Source organism: Loxodonta africana, chromosome 3 (assembly GCF_030014295.1).
Source record: "Loxodonta africana isolate mLoxAfr1 chromosome 3, mLoxAfr1.hap2, whole genome shotgun sequence".
Taxonomy (NCBI): domain Eukaryota; kingdom Metazoa; phylum Chordata; class Mammalia; order Proboscidea; family Elephantidae; genus Loxodonta; species Loxodonta africana.
In genome coordinates this window covers 42,281,449-42,296,106 of record NC_087344.1, presented here as the reverse complement: position 1 = coordinate 42,296,106, position 14,658 = coordinate 42,281,449, and the positions used below count along the sequence as shown (strand labels likewise).

Sequence of the window (14,658 nt, the reverse complement as noted above, 5' to 3'; positions counted from 1 at the left end):
CACAACAGAACGAAACACTGCCCAGTCCTGTGCCATCCTCAAAATCGTTGTTATGCTTGAGCCCACTGTTGTAGCCACTGCATCAATCCATCTTGTTGAGGGTCTTTCTCTTTTTTGGTGGCCCTCTACTTTACCAAGTATGATGTCCTTCTCCAAGGACTGATCCTTTCCGATAACATGTCCAAAGTATGTGCGACAGTCTCACCAATCTTGCTTCTAAGGAACATTCTGGTTGTCTTTCTTCCAAGACAGATTTGTTCATTCTTTTGGCAGTCCACGGTATATTCACTATTCTTCTCTAACACCACAATTCAAAGGCATCAATTCTTCTTTGGTCTTCCCTATTTATCACTCAGCTTTCACATGCATATGAGGCGATTGAAAACTTCACGGCTTGGGTCAGGCCCACCTTAGTCTTCAAGGTGACATCTTTGCTTTTCAGCGCTTTAAAGAGGTCTTTTGCAGCAGATTTGCCTAATGCAACGGGTCTTTAGATTTCTTGACTGCTGCTTCCATGGCTGTTGATTGTGGATCCAAGTAAAATGAAATCTTTGACAACTTCAGTCTTTTCTTTGTTTATCATGAAGTCACTTACTGGTTCAGTTGTATGGATTTTTGTTTTCTTTATGTTGAGGTGTAATCTATACGGAAGGCTGTGGTCTTTATCTTCATCTGTAATTGCTTCAAGTCCTCTTCACTTTCAGTGAGCAAAGCTGTGTCATCTGCATATTGCAGTTGGTAACGAGTCTTCCTCCAATCCTGATGCCGTATTGTTCTTCATATAGTCCAGCTTCTCAGATTATTTGCTTAGCATACAGACTGAACAGGTATGGTGAAAGGATACAACACTGAACCAACCACACCTCTCCATACTTTAAACCTCTTGATCTATGTAGAGGTTCCTCATGAGCACAATTAAGTGTTCTGGAATTCCCATTCTTCACAATGTTATCCATAATTTATTATGATCCACACAATTGAACACCTTTGCACAGTCAATAAAACACAGGTAAACATCTTTCTGGCATTCTCTGCTTTCAGCCAGGATCCCTTTGACGTCAGCAATGATATCCCTGGTTCAATCTCCTCTTCTGAACCTGGCTTGAGTTTCTGGCAGTTCCCTGTTGATATACTGCTGCAGTTGCTTTTGAATGATCTTCAGCAAACTCTGACTTGCATGTGATACTAACGATATCGTTATTTCCACATTTGGTGGGATCACCCTTCTTGGGAATAAGCATAAATATGGATCTCTTCCAGTTGGTTGGCCAGGTAGCTGTCTTCCAAATTTCTTGGCACGGATGAGTGAGCATTTCCAGTGCTGGCTCCATTTGCTGAAACGTCTCAATTGGTACTCTGCCAGTTCCTGGAAGTTTTGTTTTTGGCCAATGCCTTTAGTGCAGCTTGGACTTCTTCCTTCAGTACCATCGGTTCCTGATCATATGCTACCTTCTTAAATGGTTGATTACAGCCTAGAAACCCTATAGGACCATTCTACTCTGTTATATAGTCACTATATGTTGGAATCAACTCGATGGCACCCAACAACTACAGGAACCTTCATTAGCCATTAGGGAGATGCAAATTGAAACGACAATGAGATAGCACTTCACCCCCATTAGAATGGCAATGATCAAAAAAGCAAAAGATAAATGGTGAGATTTTGGAGAAACTAGAACCCTCATCTACTGCTATTGTGAATGTAAAATGGTACATCCATTGTGGAAAAGTTTGGCAGGTCCTCAAAAAGTTGAAGACGGAACTACTGTATGACTCAGCAATACCAATCCGAGATACTCATAAGACGGTCAGGAACACAACCAAAAATCTGTATACCAACGTTCATCGCAGCGCTGTTCACAAAAGCTAAAAGGTGGAAAAAACTGAAATTTCCATCAACAGATGAATGTAGTACATACACACAATGGAATACTACTCAGCCATAAAGAGAAATGCATGCCACAACATGGATGAACCTTGAAAGCATCACGCTGAGTGAAATCAGTCAGTCGCAAACGGGCAAGTACTATATGACCTCACTTATACAGTATTGTGGTATTGAAGGAAGAAGTCAAGCTTCACTGAAGACACTGGTAAAAAAACAAGGAACTGACACAATACCAGCTGAGCTATTTCAATAAACAGATGCAACGCTGAAAGTGCTCACTTGTCTCTGCCAAGAAATTTGGAAGGCAGCTACCAGGCCACTGACTGGAAGAGATCTATGTTTGTGCCCATTCCAAAGAAGGGTGATGCAACAGAATGCAAAAATTATCAAACAATATCATTAATATCACAGGCAAGTAAAACTTTACTAGTATCACAGGCAAGTAAAACTTTACGGAAGATCATCCAAAAATGGTTGCAGCAATACATCAACAGGAACTGGCAGAAATTTAAGCTGGACTCAGAAGAGGACATGGAACAAGGGATATCACTGCTAATGTCAGATGGACCCTGGCTGAAAGCGGAGAATACCAGGAGGATGTTTACCTGTTTTACTGACTATGCACAAGCATTCCACTGTGTGGATCATAACAAACTATGGATAACATTGCAAAGAATGGGAATTCCAGAACACTTAATTGTGCTCATGAGGAACCTGTACATAGACCAAGAGGCAGATACTGCATGGTTTAAAATCAGGAAAGTTATGTGTCACAGTTGTATCCTCTCATCATATTTATTGAATCTGTATGCTGAGTAAATAATCCAAGAAGCTGAACTATATGAAGAATGCAACATCAGGACTCATTAACAACCTGGGATATGCAGATGACACAACTTTGCCTTGCTGAAAGTGAAGAGGACTTGAAGCACTTACAGATGAAGATCAAAGATCAAAGATCACAGCCTTCAGTATGGACGACACTTCAACATAAACAAAAAGCCTCACAACTAGACAAATAAGCAACATCACGATAAAAAGAAAAAATAGTGATGTTGTCAAAGATTTCATTTTACTTGGATCCACAATCAATGCCCATGGAAGCAGCAGTCAAGAAATCAGGTGACGTATTGCACTAGGCAAATCTCCTGCAAGAGATCTCTCTGAAGTATTAAAAAGCAAAGATGTCACTTGAGGACTAAGGTGCACCTGATCCAAGCCATGGTATTTTCGATTGCCTCATATGCATGTGAAAGCTGGACAATGAATAAGGAAGACCAAAGAAGAACTGATGCATCTGAATTATGCTGTTGGTGAGAAATACTGGATATACCATGGACTGGCAGAAGAACAAACAAATCTGTCTTGGAAGAAATACAGCCAGAATACTCCTTAGAAACGAGGATGGCGAGACTTCATCGCACATACTTTGGACATGTTATCAGGAGGGACCAGTCCCTGGAGAAAGACATCATGGTTGGTAAAGTAGAGGGTTAGCAAAAAAGAGGAAAATCCTAAATGAGATGGACTGACACAGTGGCTGCAGCAGTGGGCTCAAAACATAGCAACAATCCTAAGGATGGCCCAGGATGGGGCAGTGCTTCACTCTGTTGTACACAGCGTGGCTATGAGTTGGAACCAACTTGACGGCACCTAACGACAACTCACTTACATGAAATGAGCAAATATATAGAAACCAAAGATTATTACTTGTTCCCAGAGGTGGGAAGGAGGAAAAAAGGAAGACTTTTTGCTTAAGGGGCGTTGAGTTTATGTTAACGGTAGTGGAATGATTTGGAAAAGGCTGATGATAATGGTTGCACAACTTGAAGAATGTAATCAGCGTCACTGAATTGTGTTCTTGTTGTTAGGTGTTGTCGATTTTGACTTACAGTGACCACATGTGACAGAGTAGATTTGCCCCATAGGATCTTCTAGAACATGATCTTTATGGGAGCAGACTGTCAGGTTTCTTCCATGGTGCTGCTGGGTGGGTTCCAACTGCCACCCTTTCAATTAGCAGCTGAGTGCTTAACCACTGTGCTACCAGGGCTCTTCTGCTCAATTGTAAAATGTAGAAATTGTTAGAGATGGCATTTTTTAAATGTGTATTTTCAACACAATAAAAAATTGCATTAACGGCTAACACTAATTGTTATTGTGTACCAACGTTCTCCAAAGCACTTTACACGTATCAACTGATTTGACTGAAAAATAGTCCAAAACATGTAACCAAGATAAATAGAGTTCCAAAAACCCTAAATGAACTAAAGAAAAGAAAAAGTAAGTAAGATTTAGCAGGTACAACCAAATAAATGGTATTAACGACATTTGTTTTCTAAAGTTATCGTATTTAAAGTTAAATATACTTTGGAAGTGGAGGGTGCTGCCGTACCTGGCTCAGGTGGTGGGACGTGAACGATGGTGCTGCTGTAACTGCACTGGCTCATGCCGGACACCAGGCTCAGGGCCTTTGCAGACGGGGTCTGTAGAACCCCTTCCTCAGCATCTGTGGACTGGCCAGCTGTCGTCATTTCTGATTTAGCTATGACTGGGATCTGAGAAACTGATAGTGAAAAGAAAAATCACCCAGAAGTTTATAGCTGACAAATTAAAACCCACATGCCATAAAGAGGTAATATGAAACTAAGATTATTTGTGATTGTTGTTAGGTGCCGTCGCGTCAATATCAACTCATAGCAATCCCACATGACAGAGCAGAAGTGCCCCACAGAGTTTTCTAGGCTGTAATCTGTACAGAAGCAGATCACCAGGTCTCTCTCCCATGGAGCTGCTGAATGGGTTCGAACAACCAAACTTTCAGTTAGCAGCTGAGCCTTGTGCCATTAGGGCTCCTTTATTTGTGATTTCAATGAAGTGTTTAAAAACAGGAGATTACAGAGAAACAGAAAGAAAGGATAAGACAGGCTTGTAACCGTTCTTTAACTCTGAAGGGCATTCCTGTTACCTTGCGACGCGTGGACACCATCTGCCTTATGGATTTGTCTGCCGTCTTCTGACGACGACGAATTTGTATTCGTACAGGATACACACTTTCTTTTCAAATCTGGAAAGCTGCAGCTCTTCAGATATCTGCAACAACATGATCAGGCCACACATTCTCACCTGTCCTCCTACTGTGCCATTTCCCATCTCTTTGCCGCTTCTGTTTGGGATACTTTGTATCTTCTTTGATGAAGTTTTCCCTGCCCATTCCAGCCTGAATCACTGGATTCTGACATCGCCTTACCTAGGGTCTTGAACTGATGTTTAAGTCTTGTCTTCCTACTGTACTACAAGCTCTTCTCATTTTTCACATCCCCTATAATGTTCAATATATTACACTATATATTTAATAGGAACTGCTTAATTATCGACTGATTTTATAGCGAAAATTCTAGACAGAATAGCTGTTAAACATTGTATGAAGGCTCCACGGTAACCACATGCTTTTGGAAAAACTAACATTTTATGGAAACATGTGTCTCATACCTGAGAACACTATCGATAGAGTTGATTTGCTGGTAGGATGGGCTGTGCCCATCTTTTCTCAAATCCTTAGAAGACGCAGTGTGTGTGCTGTGGTTTTTCGATGTCTGGAAGGAAGAAAAGGCCTTCTGTTCATCTGAAAGGGAACAAAATTATGTGAAAGTAAAACATTTAGCATATAGTTAAGGACATGTTCTTAACTATATGCTAAATGTGGCCTGGTAGCTGTCAGCCAAATCAAATCATGGTACTTCATGATGCACGCATTCAAATGAATGTTAGGCAGCTATCACAAAAAAAAAAAAAAAAAATCACAAGTGGGCGCAAATCCAAACGCACTGATGTAGAAGATACGTAATAATGTGAAAAAAATAAGATGCAGAGCACGTTACATATAGAATGATAACATGATAGATGACATACATATTTTAAAAAATTAGGAGTGAAATAAATGTTTCAGGCAAAGATTATCAACAAACGATACGATGAGGTGAAAGGCCAACTGGCAACTTTACAATAGAGGAACCAGGCTGACGTTCCCTACTCCCACTGATCAATCTTAGCGTCACTGGGAATAGGACAACCAATGTGTTTTTTATGTGTTGCAATGTAAATAAAGTACACCACATTACCTGTTAAACCTGTGTCCAAGAGAACCTTCTGTAGTGACAGAAATGTCCTCTATCTATACTGCTTGACGCAGTCACCGACAGACACATGTAGCCATTAAGCACTTGCAATGTGGCTAGAGCGACTAAGGAACCGAGTGTTTAATTTTATTTCATTGTAATTGACGTAAATTTAAATTGCCAGATGTGGTTAAAAAAAAAGTTGCTGTCGAGTTCATTCCAACTCATGGTGACCCCATGTGTGTCAAAGAAGAACTATGTTTGATATGGTTTTCAGTGGCTGATTTTTTGGGGGTAGATCATTAGTTAGTGGCTATATTTAACACCACAAGTATACCAAACCAAAAAAACCAGTTGCCATTGAGTTGATTGACTCATGGTGACCTAATGTGTGTCAGGGTAAACTGTGCTCTATAGATTTTCAGAAGCACATAGACAGGCCTTTCTTCAGAGGTGCCTCTGGGTGGGTTCTAACTGCCAATCCTCCAGTAAACAAATGTTTAACTTGAGAGAAGAAAAAAGGCCTTCAGACTTAAACACTGAAGAACTTAAACTTCCTGAAGAGGAGAATAGAGCCAATAAAGGAGACCGGAAAACAGGAGCAAGAAAAATAAGGGAAGATACTGGCAAGTATGCTGCACGGGAGCCAAAATTGGAAACTATTTCAAGGAAGGACTGTGTCACATAACGTTGAGACACCGAGTTAGAAATGTCAGCTGCTGGAGTTGTTATTTTTAATAAAAGTCACTGAGCTGGTGTGGAAGAGGGTTCTCTGTTGCTTGTATTAGCTTTCACTCATGATAACTTTTTTTAACTTTGAATTTTGAAATCATTTGACTTAAAGAAGCGTTGCAAAAATAACAGAGGTTCCCATAAACCCTTTACTCAGCTTTCCCTAACATTAACATCTTATATAACCAAGCACAGTGAACAAAACCATGAAATTAACAGTGGTAAAATGCTGTTGACTGAGCTTCCGGCTTTATTTGGGTTTCACAGATTTCTCCACTTGTGTCCTTTTGCTGTTCCAGGATCCAGTCTAGGATCTCATACTGCACAGTTGTCACGTCTCCTTAGACTCCTCCAATCTGTGACAGTGCTTCAGTCAGTTCTTGTCTTTCACGATCTTGACACTTTGAAGAGTACTGGCCAGGGACTTTGTAGGTATCCCTCAATTTAAGTTTCCCTGATGTTTTCCTATGATAATGTCTGATGATTGAGGTTATCCATTTGGGGAAGAATATCACCAAGGTGCTGTGCCCTTCTTAGTGTACCACACCAGGGGTATGTGATGCTGGTACGTTTTATTACTGGAGTATCATTTATTACGTGATCACTTGGCTAAGGTGGTATCCACCAGGTCTCTTCATTGTAAAGGTACTGTTTTGCAATGTAATAAATAATGTAAACAACAAATGTTCTGGAGGAATACTGGAGATCATGCAAATATCCTGTTTCTCTTAAGCTTTCACCTACTAGTTTTAACATTTACTGGAAGACCTTGCCTGCAACAATTATTGTGGAATTCCAATGGCGATTTTCTGTTTTCCTCATTCTTTCTAAATTCGTCACATTTCTTCTGTAACAAAGTGCCTCTCTTCTTTTTATTTATTCAATCATTTATTTCCCATTATGGACTCATGGATATTATTTTATCCCTTGGGTTATAATCCAGTACTATCATTATTTATTTTGTTGCTCAAAGTGTTCCCATTTTGACCATCATGATCTCTTTCAAGCAGCCAAAATCCATCACGGCTCCCATTATATTCACGTTAAAGGAGGAAAATGAAGGGAAAGTGAGCTAAGTGAAAAAGTCCTTACATTTGATCTCTATATTATAAAAGTTTCCTCTGCAAGTAGTTTAACTTTTCAAAATAATGCCAATTATTAGGAATGATCCAACTGGTTTCGAGCGCTTCTTACCTCACATTTCAGAAAAGTAAATAGTATCAAGAAAATGGCCAGTTTTCCTTCCAACTTAAGTCATAGTTTCCATTTGTTTGAAATGATAGGAAGGGATTATTATTTTAATATACTTTATTATCTGAAATGCATTCTAACAACTGAGTCTTCTGAATCATAAACAGCTCATATGTTGTGGTTGTTGTTAAGTGCCATCGAGTTCACTTTCCATTCATAGTGACACTATGACAGAGTAGAACTGCCCATAAGGTTTCCTAGGCAGTAATTTTTACCGGAGCAAATCACCAGGTCTTTCTCCTGAGGAGTCACTAGGTGGGTTCGAACCAACAACCTTAACCATCTGCTGTACCATCAAAAAACCAAACCAAACCAGTTGCCATCCAGCCGATGCTGACTCATAGCGACCCTACAGGACAGAGCAGAATGCCCCACAGAATTTTCAAGGAGCAGCTGGTGGATTCAAACTGCTAACCTTTTGGTTAGGAGCCAAGCTTTTAACTACTATGCCACCAGGGCTGCACCACCAGTGCTCCTTAAATAGCTCATATAGGGCATAAAGTATCTACGAACTTGCTGGTATTATGAGAAAAGTTAATTCTTTAGTAAAAGTGTACTATAGCTACCTTCTAATGCTTCTTAACTTTTGTAATAGTATTTGCTCTTCTTATTTTTACTACTATTATCATTATCGTGCAGGCAAATAATAGAAATATGAAAGGAAGCACCACAGGTCACAGCCTTGTGCTCACAGCCTCCATGCTTCATGTGTGTGCAGGTAAGAACATGGCCTGGGAGAAAAACCCCAGGGCTACCCTGCTAACTTACCACCCAATGGCTCTGTGCACTTCCCCGCTGCTGGCTTGTTTGGCGATTTCGTCATTGACTCAATGTAGAGCTGCTGACCCCGATTCTTAATCTTGTTTACACTGGCATAGACCTGCTGTAAAGTCATCTTAGAAAAAAGAATGATAAAATACGCTTCAAAAATGATAAAAATGTACATTAAAAATATATGAACAAAAGACAGCTTCTAGTTCTCTGAAGACATCATAACTAAAAGCCCAGTAGTAACTCCAATCCTGTTCCCCACTGTGCCAGGGTACAGAGATAAAATCAAAACTTCAAACAAGTCTGTTCACAAGATGCTAATTTTTTTTTAGAAAATACACCATTAACTCACGAACCACTTTCCAAAGTTGCTATTTTCTTTGTATAAATATTTTCCCGAACCGAAACCAATTAAAATATCTTCTATCAGATAAAGGTGCCTTGGTGTTGCAATGGTTTTAAATGCTCCACTGCTAGCCAAAAGGTTGGCAGTTCGAACCCACCAGTGGCTCCATGGAAGAACAGATATGGCAGTCACTATGAGTCAGAACTGGCTCAAGGGCATACAACAACATTATCAGATAAGGTCTTCAGGTCAAGAACATATACTGAGAAGCCACCATACGCTGAGGGGCAGAACTAGCACTGACGCAGTCTAGGTAAGACGACTAAGGAAATGACACCTGTACAAAAAGACAAAGCTTGCTGACTTACTGGCTCCTTTTGTATTTCCTCCACACAGTGCCCACTGGACTCACTAGAAGATTCGATGCTGACATAATGTTCCTGGGAGCCACTGCTTTCGAGGCTTCCATAGCCACTGGAATCACCCACGTGAACCGGCTAAAAGAAGACCAATTTTGGAGTTGCTGGTTATGTGGTGGGCAGAGGAGAGATACAGCATTACCTACCTCAGAGCTTATCTGAAACAATCAGAAAATTAAGATTTAAATTCCTAACTCCTAAATTAGCTGTGTGAAGGTTAATGCTTTTGGCCCTGGGGCTGATGGGAAAGACAGTCCCCTGTCATTTCAGTGATTCTCATAGGCTAAGTCTGGCTTTCTAGTCTAAGCGGGCATTTCTAGAATAACAGATTTTTAAAAATCCATATGAGCTCCACATAAAAACTCCAGTCTTTTCATGCTGAGTATAGGATACCCAGAAAAAATAAAATATACACTGTAATTTTTTAAAGGGCTTCACAGATACTTCCTAAACCCTCGAGATTCTACAAAAGACATCTTGAAAACTACTGGGCTCAGTTAATTCTTTTGAACATTCCAAGTTTTTGTTTAATACTTCACTAGCTTACTGAACCCCTAATAGAAACCATCTTCAGTATTTCTTTCCAACAGTTAATTTTTCCTATTTTTACCTTATAATAACTAGCGATACTGAGATCTGCCATCCCCATCCCATCCCCATTTTAAAAGAAATTATTTAAAAAACATACTGAAATCAAAGCCCAGAAGCTTCAAACACTAGCAGTGCTCCCACTTGGAGAGAGCTCTCTCCTCCTACTGCTCACTGTAACTGTTTGCTGCCTGAAAATGAGTTCTCACGAAACATGTTATGTGTATTTAACACAAAAAGGGACCAAAAATTTCAGAAAAAAATTTAGTTTAGAAACAAAAAGAGAATTGTTATTACAGGTATCTTTACTACAGTTTTTTTAAAAAAAGTAAATTTTCTGGAGAGGGTAAGATTTCTCTCTCCCACAGTTTATTCTTGTAAAGTGATTTTACTAAGACTGAATGTTAATATAGAACACAATAAAACATGATTATGAGGTTTTTGTGTTTTTTAAAATCTCTCACTTTACCTGCAAGAGAAGTTTGTGAATTTGTTCCTGCAATTCTGTGATATCCTTGTCATTACTGTTCACCTTTTTCACTCTGGTAGCAAAAACATCCTCATTTAGCGGACTCCTACAAAACGTCAAGTGACAGACTGAGGTAAGCAATTTGAAATTCATTTACATCAAGTCTAAAGTGATTCTTAATAGCATACTCAAAGGATAAATGTGTTCTTACAAAGCAACTCTTTAAACTCCAACTATAGAAAATGTGAAGTTAAAATTCTATTCGTGAAGGTAAAAAATACTGAGAAACAAATGAGACATTAACAGGTTTCTTCAGTGGCACAGTGGTTAAGCGCTTGGCTGAGAAACAAAAGGTTGGTGGTTTGAACCCACCAGCTGCTCTGCGGGAGAAGATGTGGCAGTCTGCTTCCCTAAAGATCACAGCCTCGGACACCCTGTGGGGCAGTCCTACTCTGTCTTACAGGGTTGCTGAGTCAGAACTGACTTGACGGCAATCGGTTTTGGTTTAGTTTCTCTACAGGTACCGTCTTTCTAATGAGTCCTGAGTGGTGCAATGGCTAAGCACTTGGCTGCTAACCGAAAGGTCAGTGGTTTGAACCCACCAGTGACTCTGGGGGAGGTAACACCTGGCAATCTGCTCCCATAAAGATTACAGACTAGGAAACCTCATGGGGCAGTTCTGCTCTGTTATACAGAGTCACTACAAGTCAGAATTGACGAGGACGGCACACAACAACAACGTAGTCTTTCTGTAACTGTTTCAGCACTCTATCAACATAAATAAAATCAGTGGCTAAATAACTTGCTTATGTGCTAAAATATCTTCAACAACGACTGGTTTCAAAACTTAACATTAACTGAGTCACCTACTGTAGGAATTTTAAGATCCTAAGTTTACCAAACAACATAATGTTTAATGACCCTAGTCATGTGACCTATCTAACAAAGATGATTCTGCAACCCAATTGAGTGGTGAAAATGTGAATGTCACGATATCTTCAGGCTTCTTTATACTCAAATTCTACAGCAGCATTTTAAATCTACTAGTCCCTGCATGGTGCAAACGGTTAACATGGCTGGCTGCTAACTATAAGGTTGGAAGTTCAAGTGTACCCGAAGGCTCCTCAGAAGAAAGGCCTGGTGATCTACTTTCAAAAAATCAGCCACTGAAAACCCTGTGGAGCACGTTTCGACTCCGATATACATGGGGTCACCATGAGTTGGCACTGACTCTACAACAACTGGTTTTGCCTGATGACAGGCAATGGCATATGAACCCACAAAAAGAAAAGAAAGAAGAAACTAACATTTACTTAGGACCTTCTGTGTGACAGGAACTATACTAGTTTGTTTTACAATATACAGTAGCAACTAGCGTTTTCTAAACACTTACGATGCGCCAGGCACTGTTCCAAATGCTTTACAAACACTACTCATTTAATTGAGCTAAAAACTTGCTCGGCATCACCTGGCTAGTAGATGGCTAGTAGAGAGTCAAGAAGGAACCCAGACGTCCAGATTCAGAGCCCACACGTCACACCACCAGGCTTTCCAGCCTCACGGCACCTCAATAAAATAGGTACTATTAATAAGCCCTGTTGTCTCTTCCGTTTCCTCCTGATTCTCTAGTTCCTAGAACACTGCCTGGCTCATAGCAGGCACCCGCTAGGCATTTGCTAAAAGAATGAGTATGGAAATGAATGCTCAACCTGAACTAAAAGTACCCTTGATTAATCTATAAATACATCCTATGCACTGTAAGTCTAATTATCTTTTAGAGGTGTTTGGGTTTTGTTTTCTGAGTGAAATTCTGAAATGGAAAAAGAATGGACTGCTTTTATATGAGAAGATTTACATATTCCTCACTGTGAAATTGTCTACAAAACTAAGCTGCATTTTTAATCAGTAACTGTGTAACTTAAGGAGTCTCTGGGTGGTGCAGTTAATGCCCTCAGCCGCCAACCAAAAGGCTGAGGGTTCAAGTCTACCCAGAGGCACCTCAGAAGAAAGGCCTGGTAATCTACTTCTGAAAAATCAGCCACTGAGAGCCCTATGAGCACAGTTCTACTCTGACACACATGTGGTCACTATGAGCCAGAGTTAACAGCTACGGTTTATAAAATCCAAATTGATTAATTTGTTGGTGACAGACACAACCTTCACCCAACAGTGGCAAACATGCCGTGAAGTGTTAGGGCAGTGCTGTGTGTAAAGGGACTGGGCTAGGAGCAAGAAAGCAAGCCTGACCCTAGTCTCTACTTTGCAACTTCCTCCCTGTGTGACCCCTGGCCAAGGTACCTTCTTCACTGACTACGGGATTTATCTGTCAGATGAGAGAAAACAGTACCTAACACGCCTACGGAGCTGTTGGCAAGGATCCAAAGGCATCATCTGATCATGTCCCCTTGCTGGCCACACTCCTAGCCCCTTTGCATTTCAGTTGTTACGTTTCCCAAAGCTTCGCCTGATGTACCCATGCCATTTTTATTTGCTGTTTCTCTCACTATACTGTGGGTTCCGAGACAGTGAAGAGGAGGCCTGTCTCACCCTCTTGTTCTCGCTGTCTCGCACATGCCTGACACAGAGTAGACACTCCGTAATCCTTATTTGGAGGAATAAATGCATTAAAATAATTTTATAAGTATGATGGACAATTATTATTTTACAAGAAAGACTAATATCCACTAGACTAATCTAAACTCTTCCCTCACACGATTTTGGGTCTTGAGATGTAAATGCTGGTATAATTTTTAAAACACTGGAAACATCCTGGGCATCTATGACAACTCTGGAACTTCAGAACGCACCTCCAGCACTGACTGTGGGAAGGTACACAGGCCAATCAACAAACACCTAGATGACATCCCATGTGAAGGATCTTACCTGCCCCAGGTGTCCCTAAATTCACACTAAGCAACCTCCTGATTTTATTTTAATTTCCCTTCTGGGGGCAAAAAAAGTCCTTTCTGACCAACTTACTCGGTAATCGTACTTCTTAATTATTACTTTTCTAGCACAAGTCAGTCTCAAGAGTTAGGGTGACATGCTCAAGAGTTAGGGTGACATGATGCTCGTTTCCTCCATAAGGTTCCAGACCTGCTCAGCTGAGAGGCCAAACCCTGGGGCACAAAGAGGTAAGAACAACCTTGAGGCCTGTGCTGACCACGGGCACACATTATCATAAAATCAAGATGTGTGATCAGATGAGTCCTAATGGTAGACTTGTTGGCACAATGGTTAAGCACTCAGCTGCTAACCAAAAGGTTGGCATTTGTAACCCACTCCGCAGCTCTGCGGGAGAAAGACCTGGCGGTCTGCTCCAGAAAAGATTACAGCCTCAAAAACCCTGTGGGGCAGTTCTACACTGTCGCATGGGGTCGCTAGGAGTTGGAATTGACTCCATGGCACTGAACAACAAAAACACTGGTAGAGTCACTGTTCTTAGTTTGATGCTTATGTATACATTACTGCATAACAAAATACAAGAAGCTGCTCAATCTCAGCACGATACTGAAGAGTTAAGTACAATTCTCAAGCTTTAAAAAAAAAAGATATCAAAGGGAAACCTACAGTCACATCTACAAATCTATAGATCAATTAAAAATGGACCAAAAACTCAAGGTGTTGAACTGACCACAAGTATTTCAGGCTACAAGATTGGTGAGCTGGGTTGTTCAGATTCATTTCACGTGATTCTGCTATATGGATAGGCAAGAGCAATGAAACGGCCCGGATAGCAGGAAAAGAAATCTTAAAGAATCTAATTAAAAAAAAATGAGGATTTAATAAAATAGACACATATAAGGGGCATTTGATAGCAGAAGCCTGATATAAAAAGTTGCACATGCTCATTAAATTTTAATATACAAAAAAGGCAAAAAAAAAAAAACACCTCCTTCATAGTTCCATAACTTATGTATAACCAAAATTTATATTTTGATTAATTTCCTTCCAATCATTTTTTGGTCTATTTCACAGTTTGTGTTTGCATGTGTGTATATTTTAAACACAATTATAATCACAGGGTATAAATAATCCTGTATACTTTTTACATCTAATGACTCAAACATTTTTCC

At 40.2% G+C, this 14,658-nt stretch overlaps 1 protein-coding gene across 8 annotated transcripts in view; it reads right to left on the bottom strand.

Annotated features, from left to right (window-relative positions):
* Window positions 1–14,658, bottom strand: part of PER3 (period circadian regulator 3) — a 67,735-nt gene that overhangs the window by 34,003 nt on the left and 19,074 nt on the right. For all 8 annotated transcript variants that reach the window (XM_064281185.1, XM_064281188.1, XM_064281186.1 and 5 more), the window contains 6 exons: window positions 10,583–10,688; window positions 9,475–9,603; window positions 8,758–8,884; window positions 5,381–5,513; window positions 4,857–4,981; window positions 4,284–4,454 (listed from right to left, as the gene is read on the bottom strand). In XM_064281185.1, the coding sequence (XP_064137255.1) occupies window positions 4,284–4,454; window positions 4,857–4,981; window positions 5,381–5,513; window positions 8,758–8,884; window positions 9,475–9,603; window positions 10,583–10,688 (791 nt within the window). The remainder of the gene's footprint in view (window positions 1–4,283; window positions 4,455–4,856; window positions 4,982–5,380; window positions 5,514–8,757; window positions 8,885–9,474; window positions 9,604–10,582; window positions 10,689–14,658) is intronic.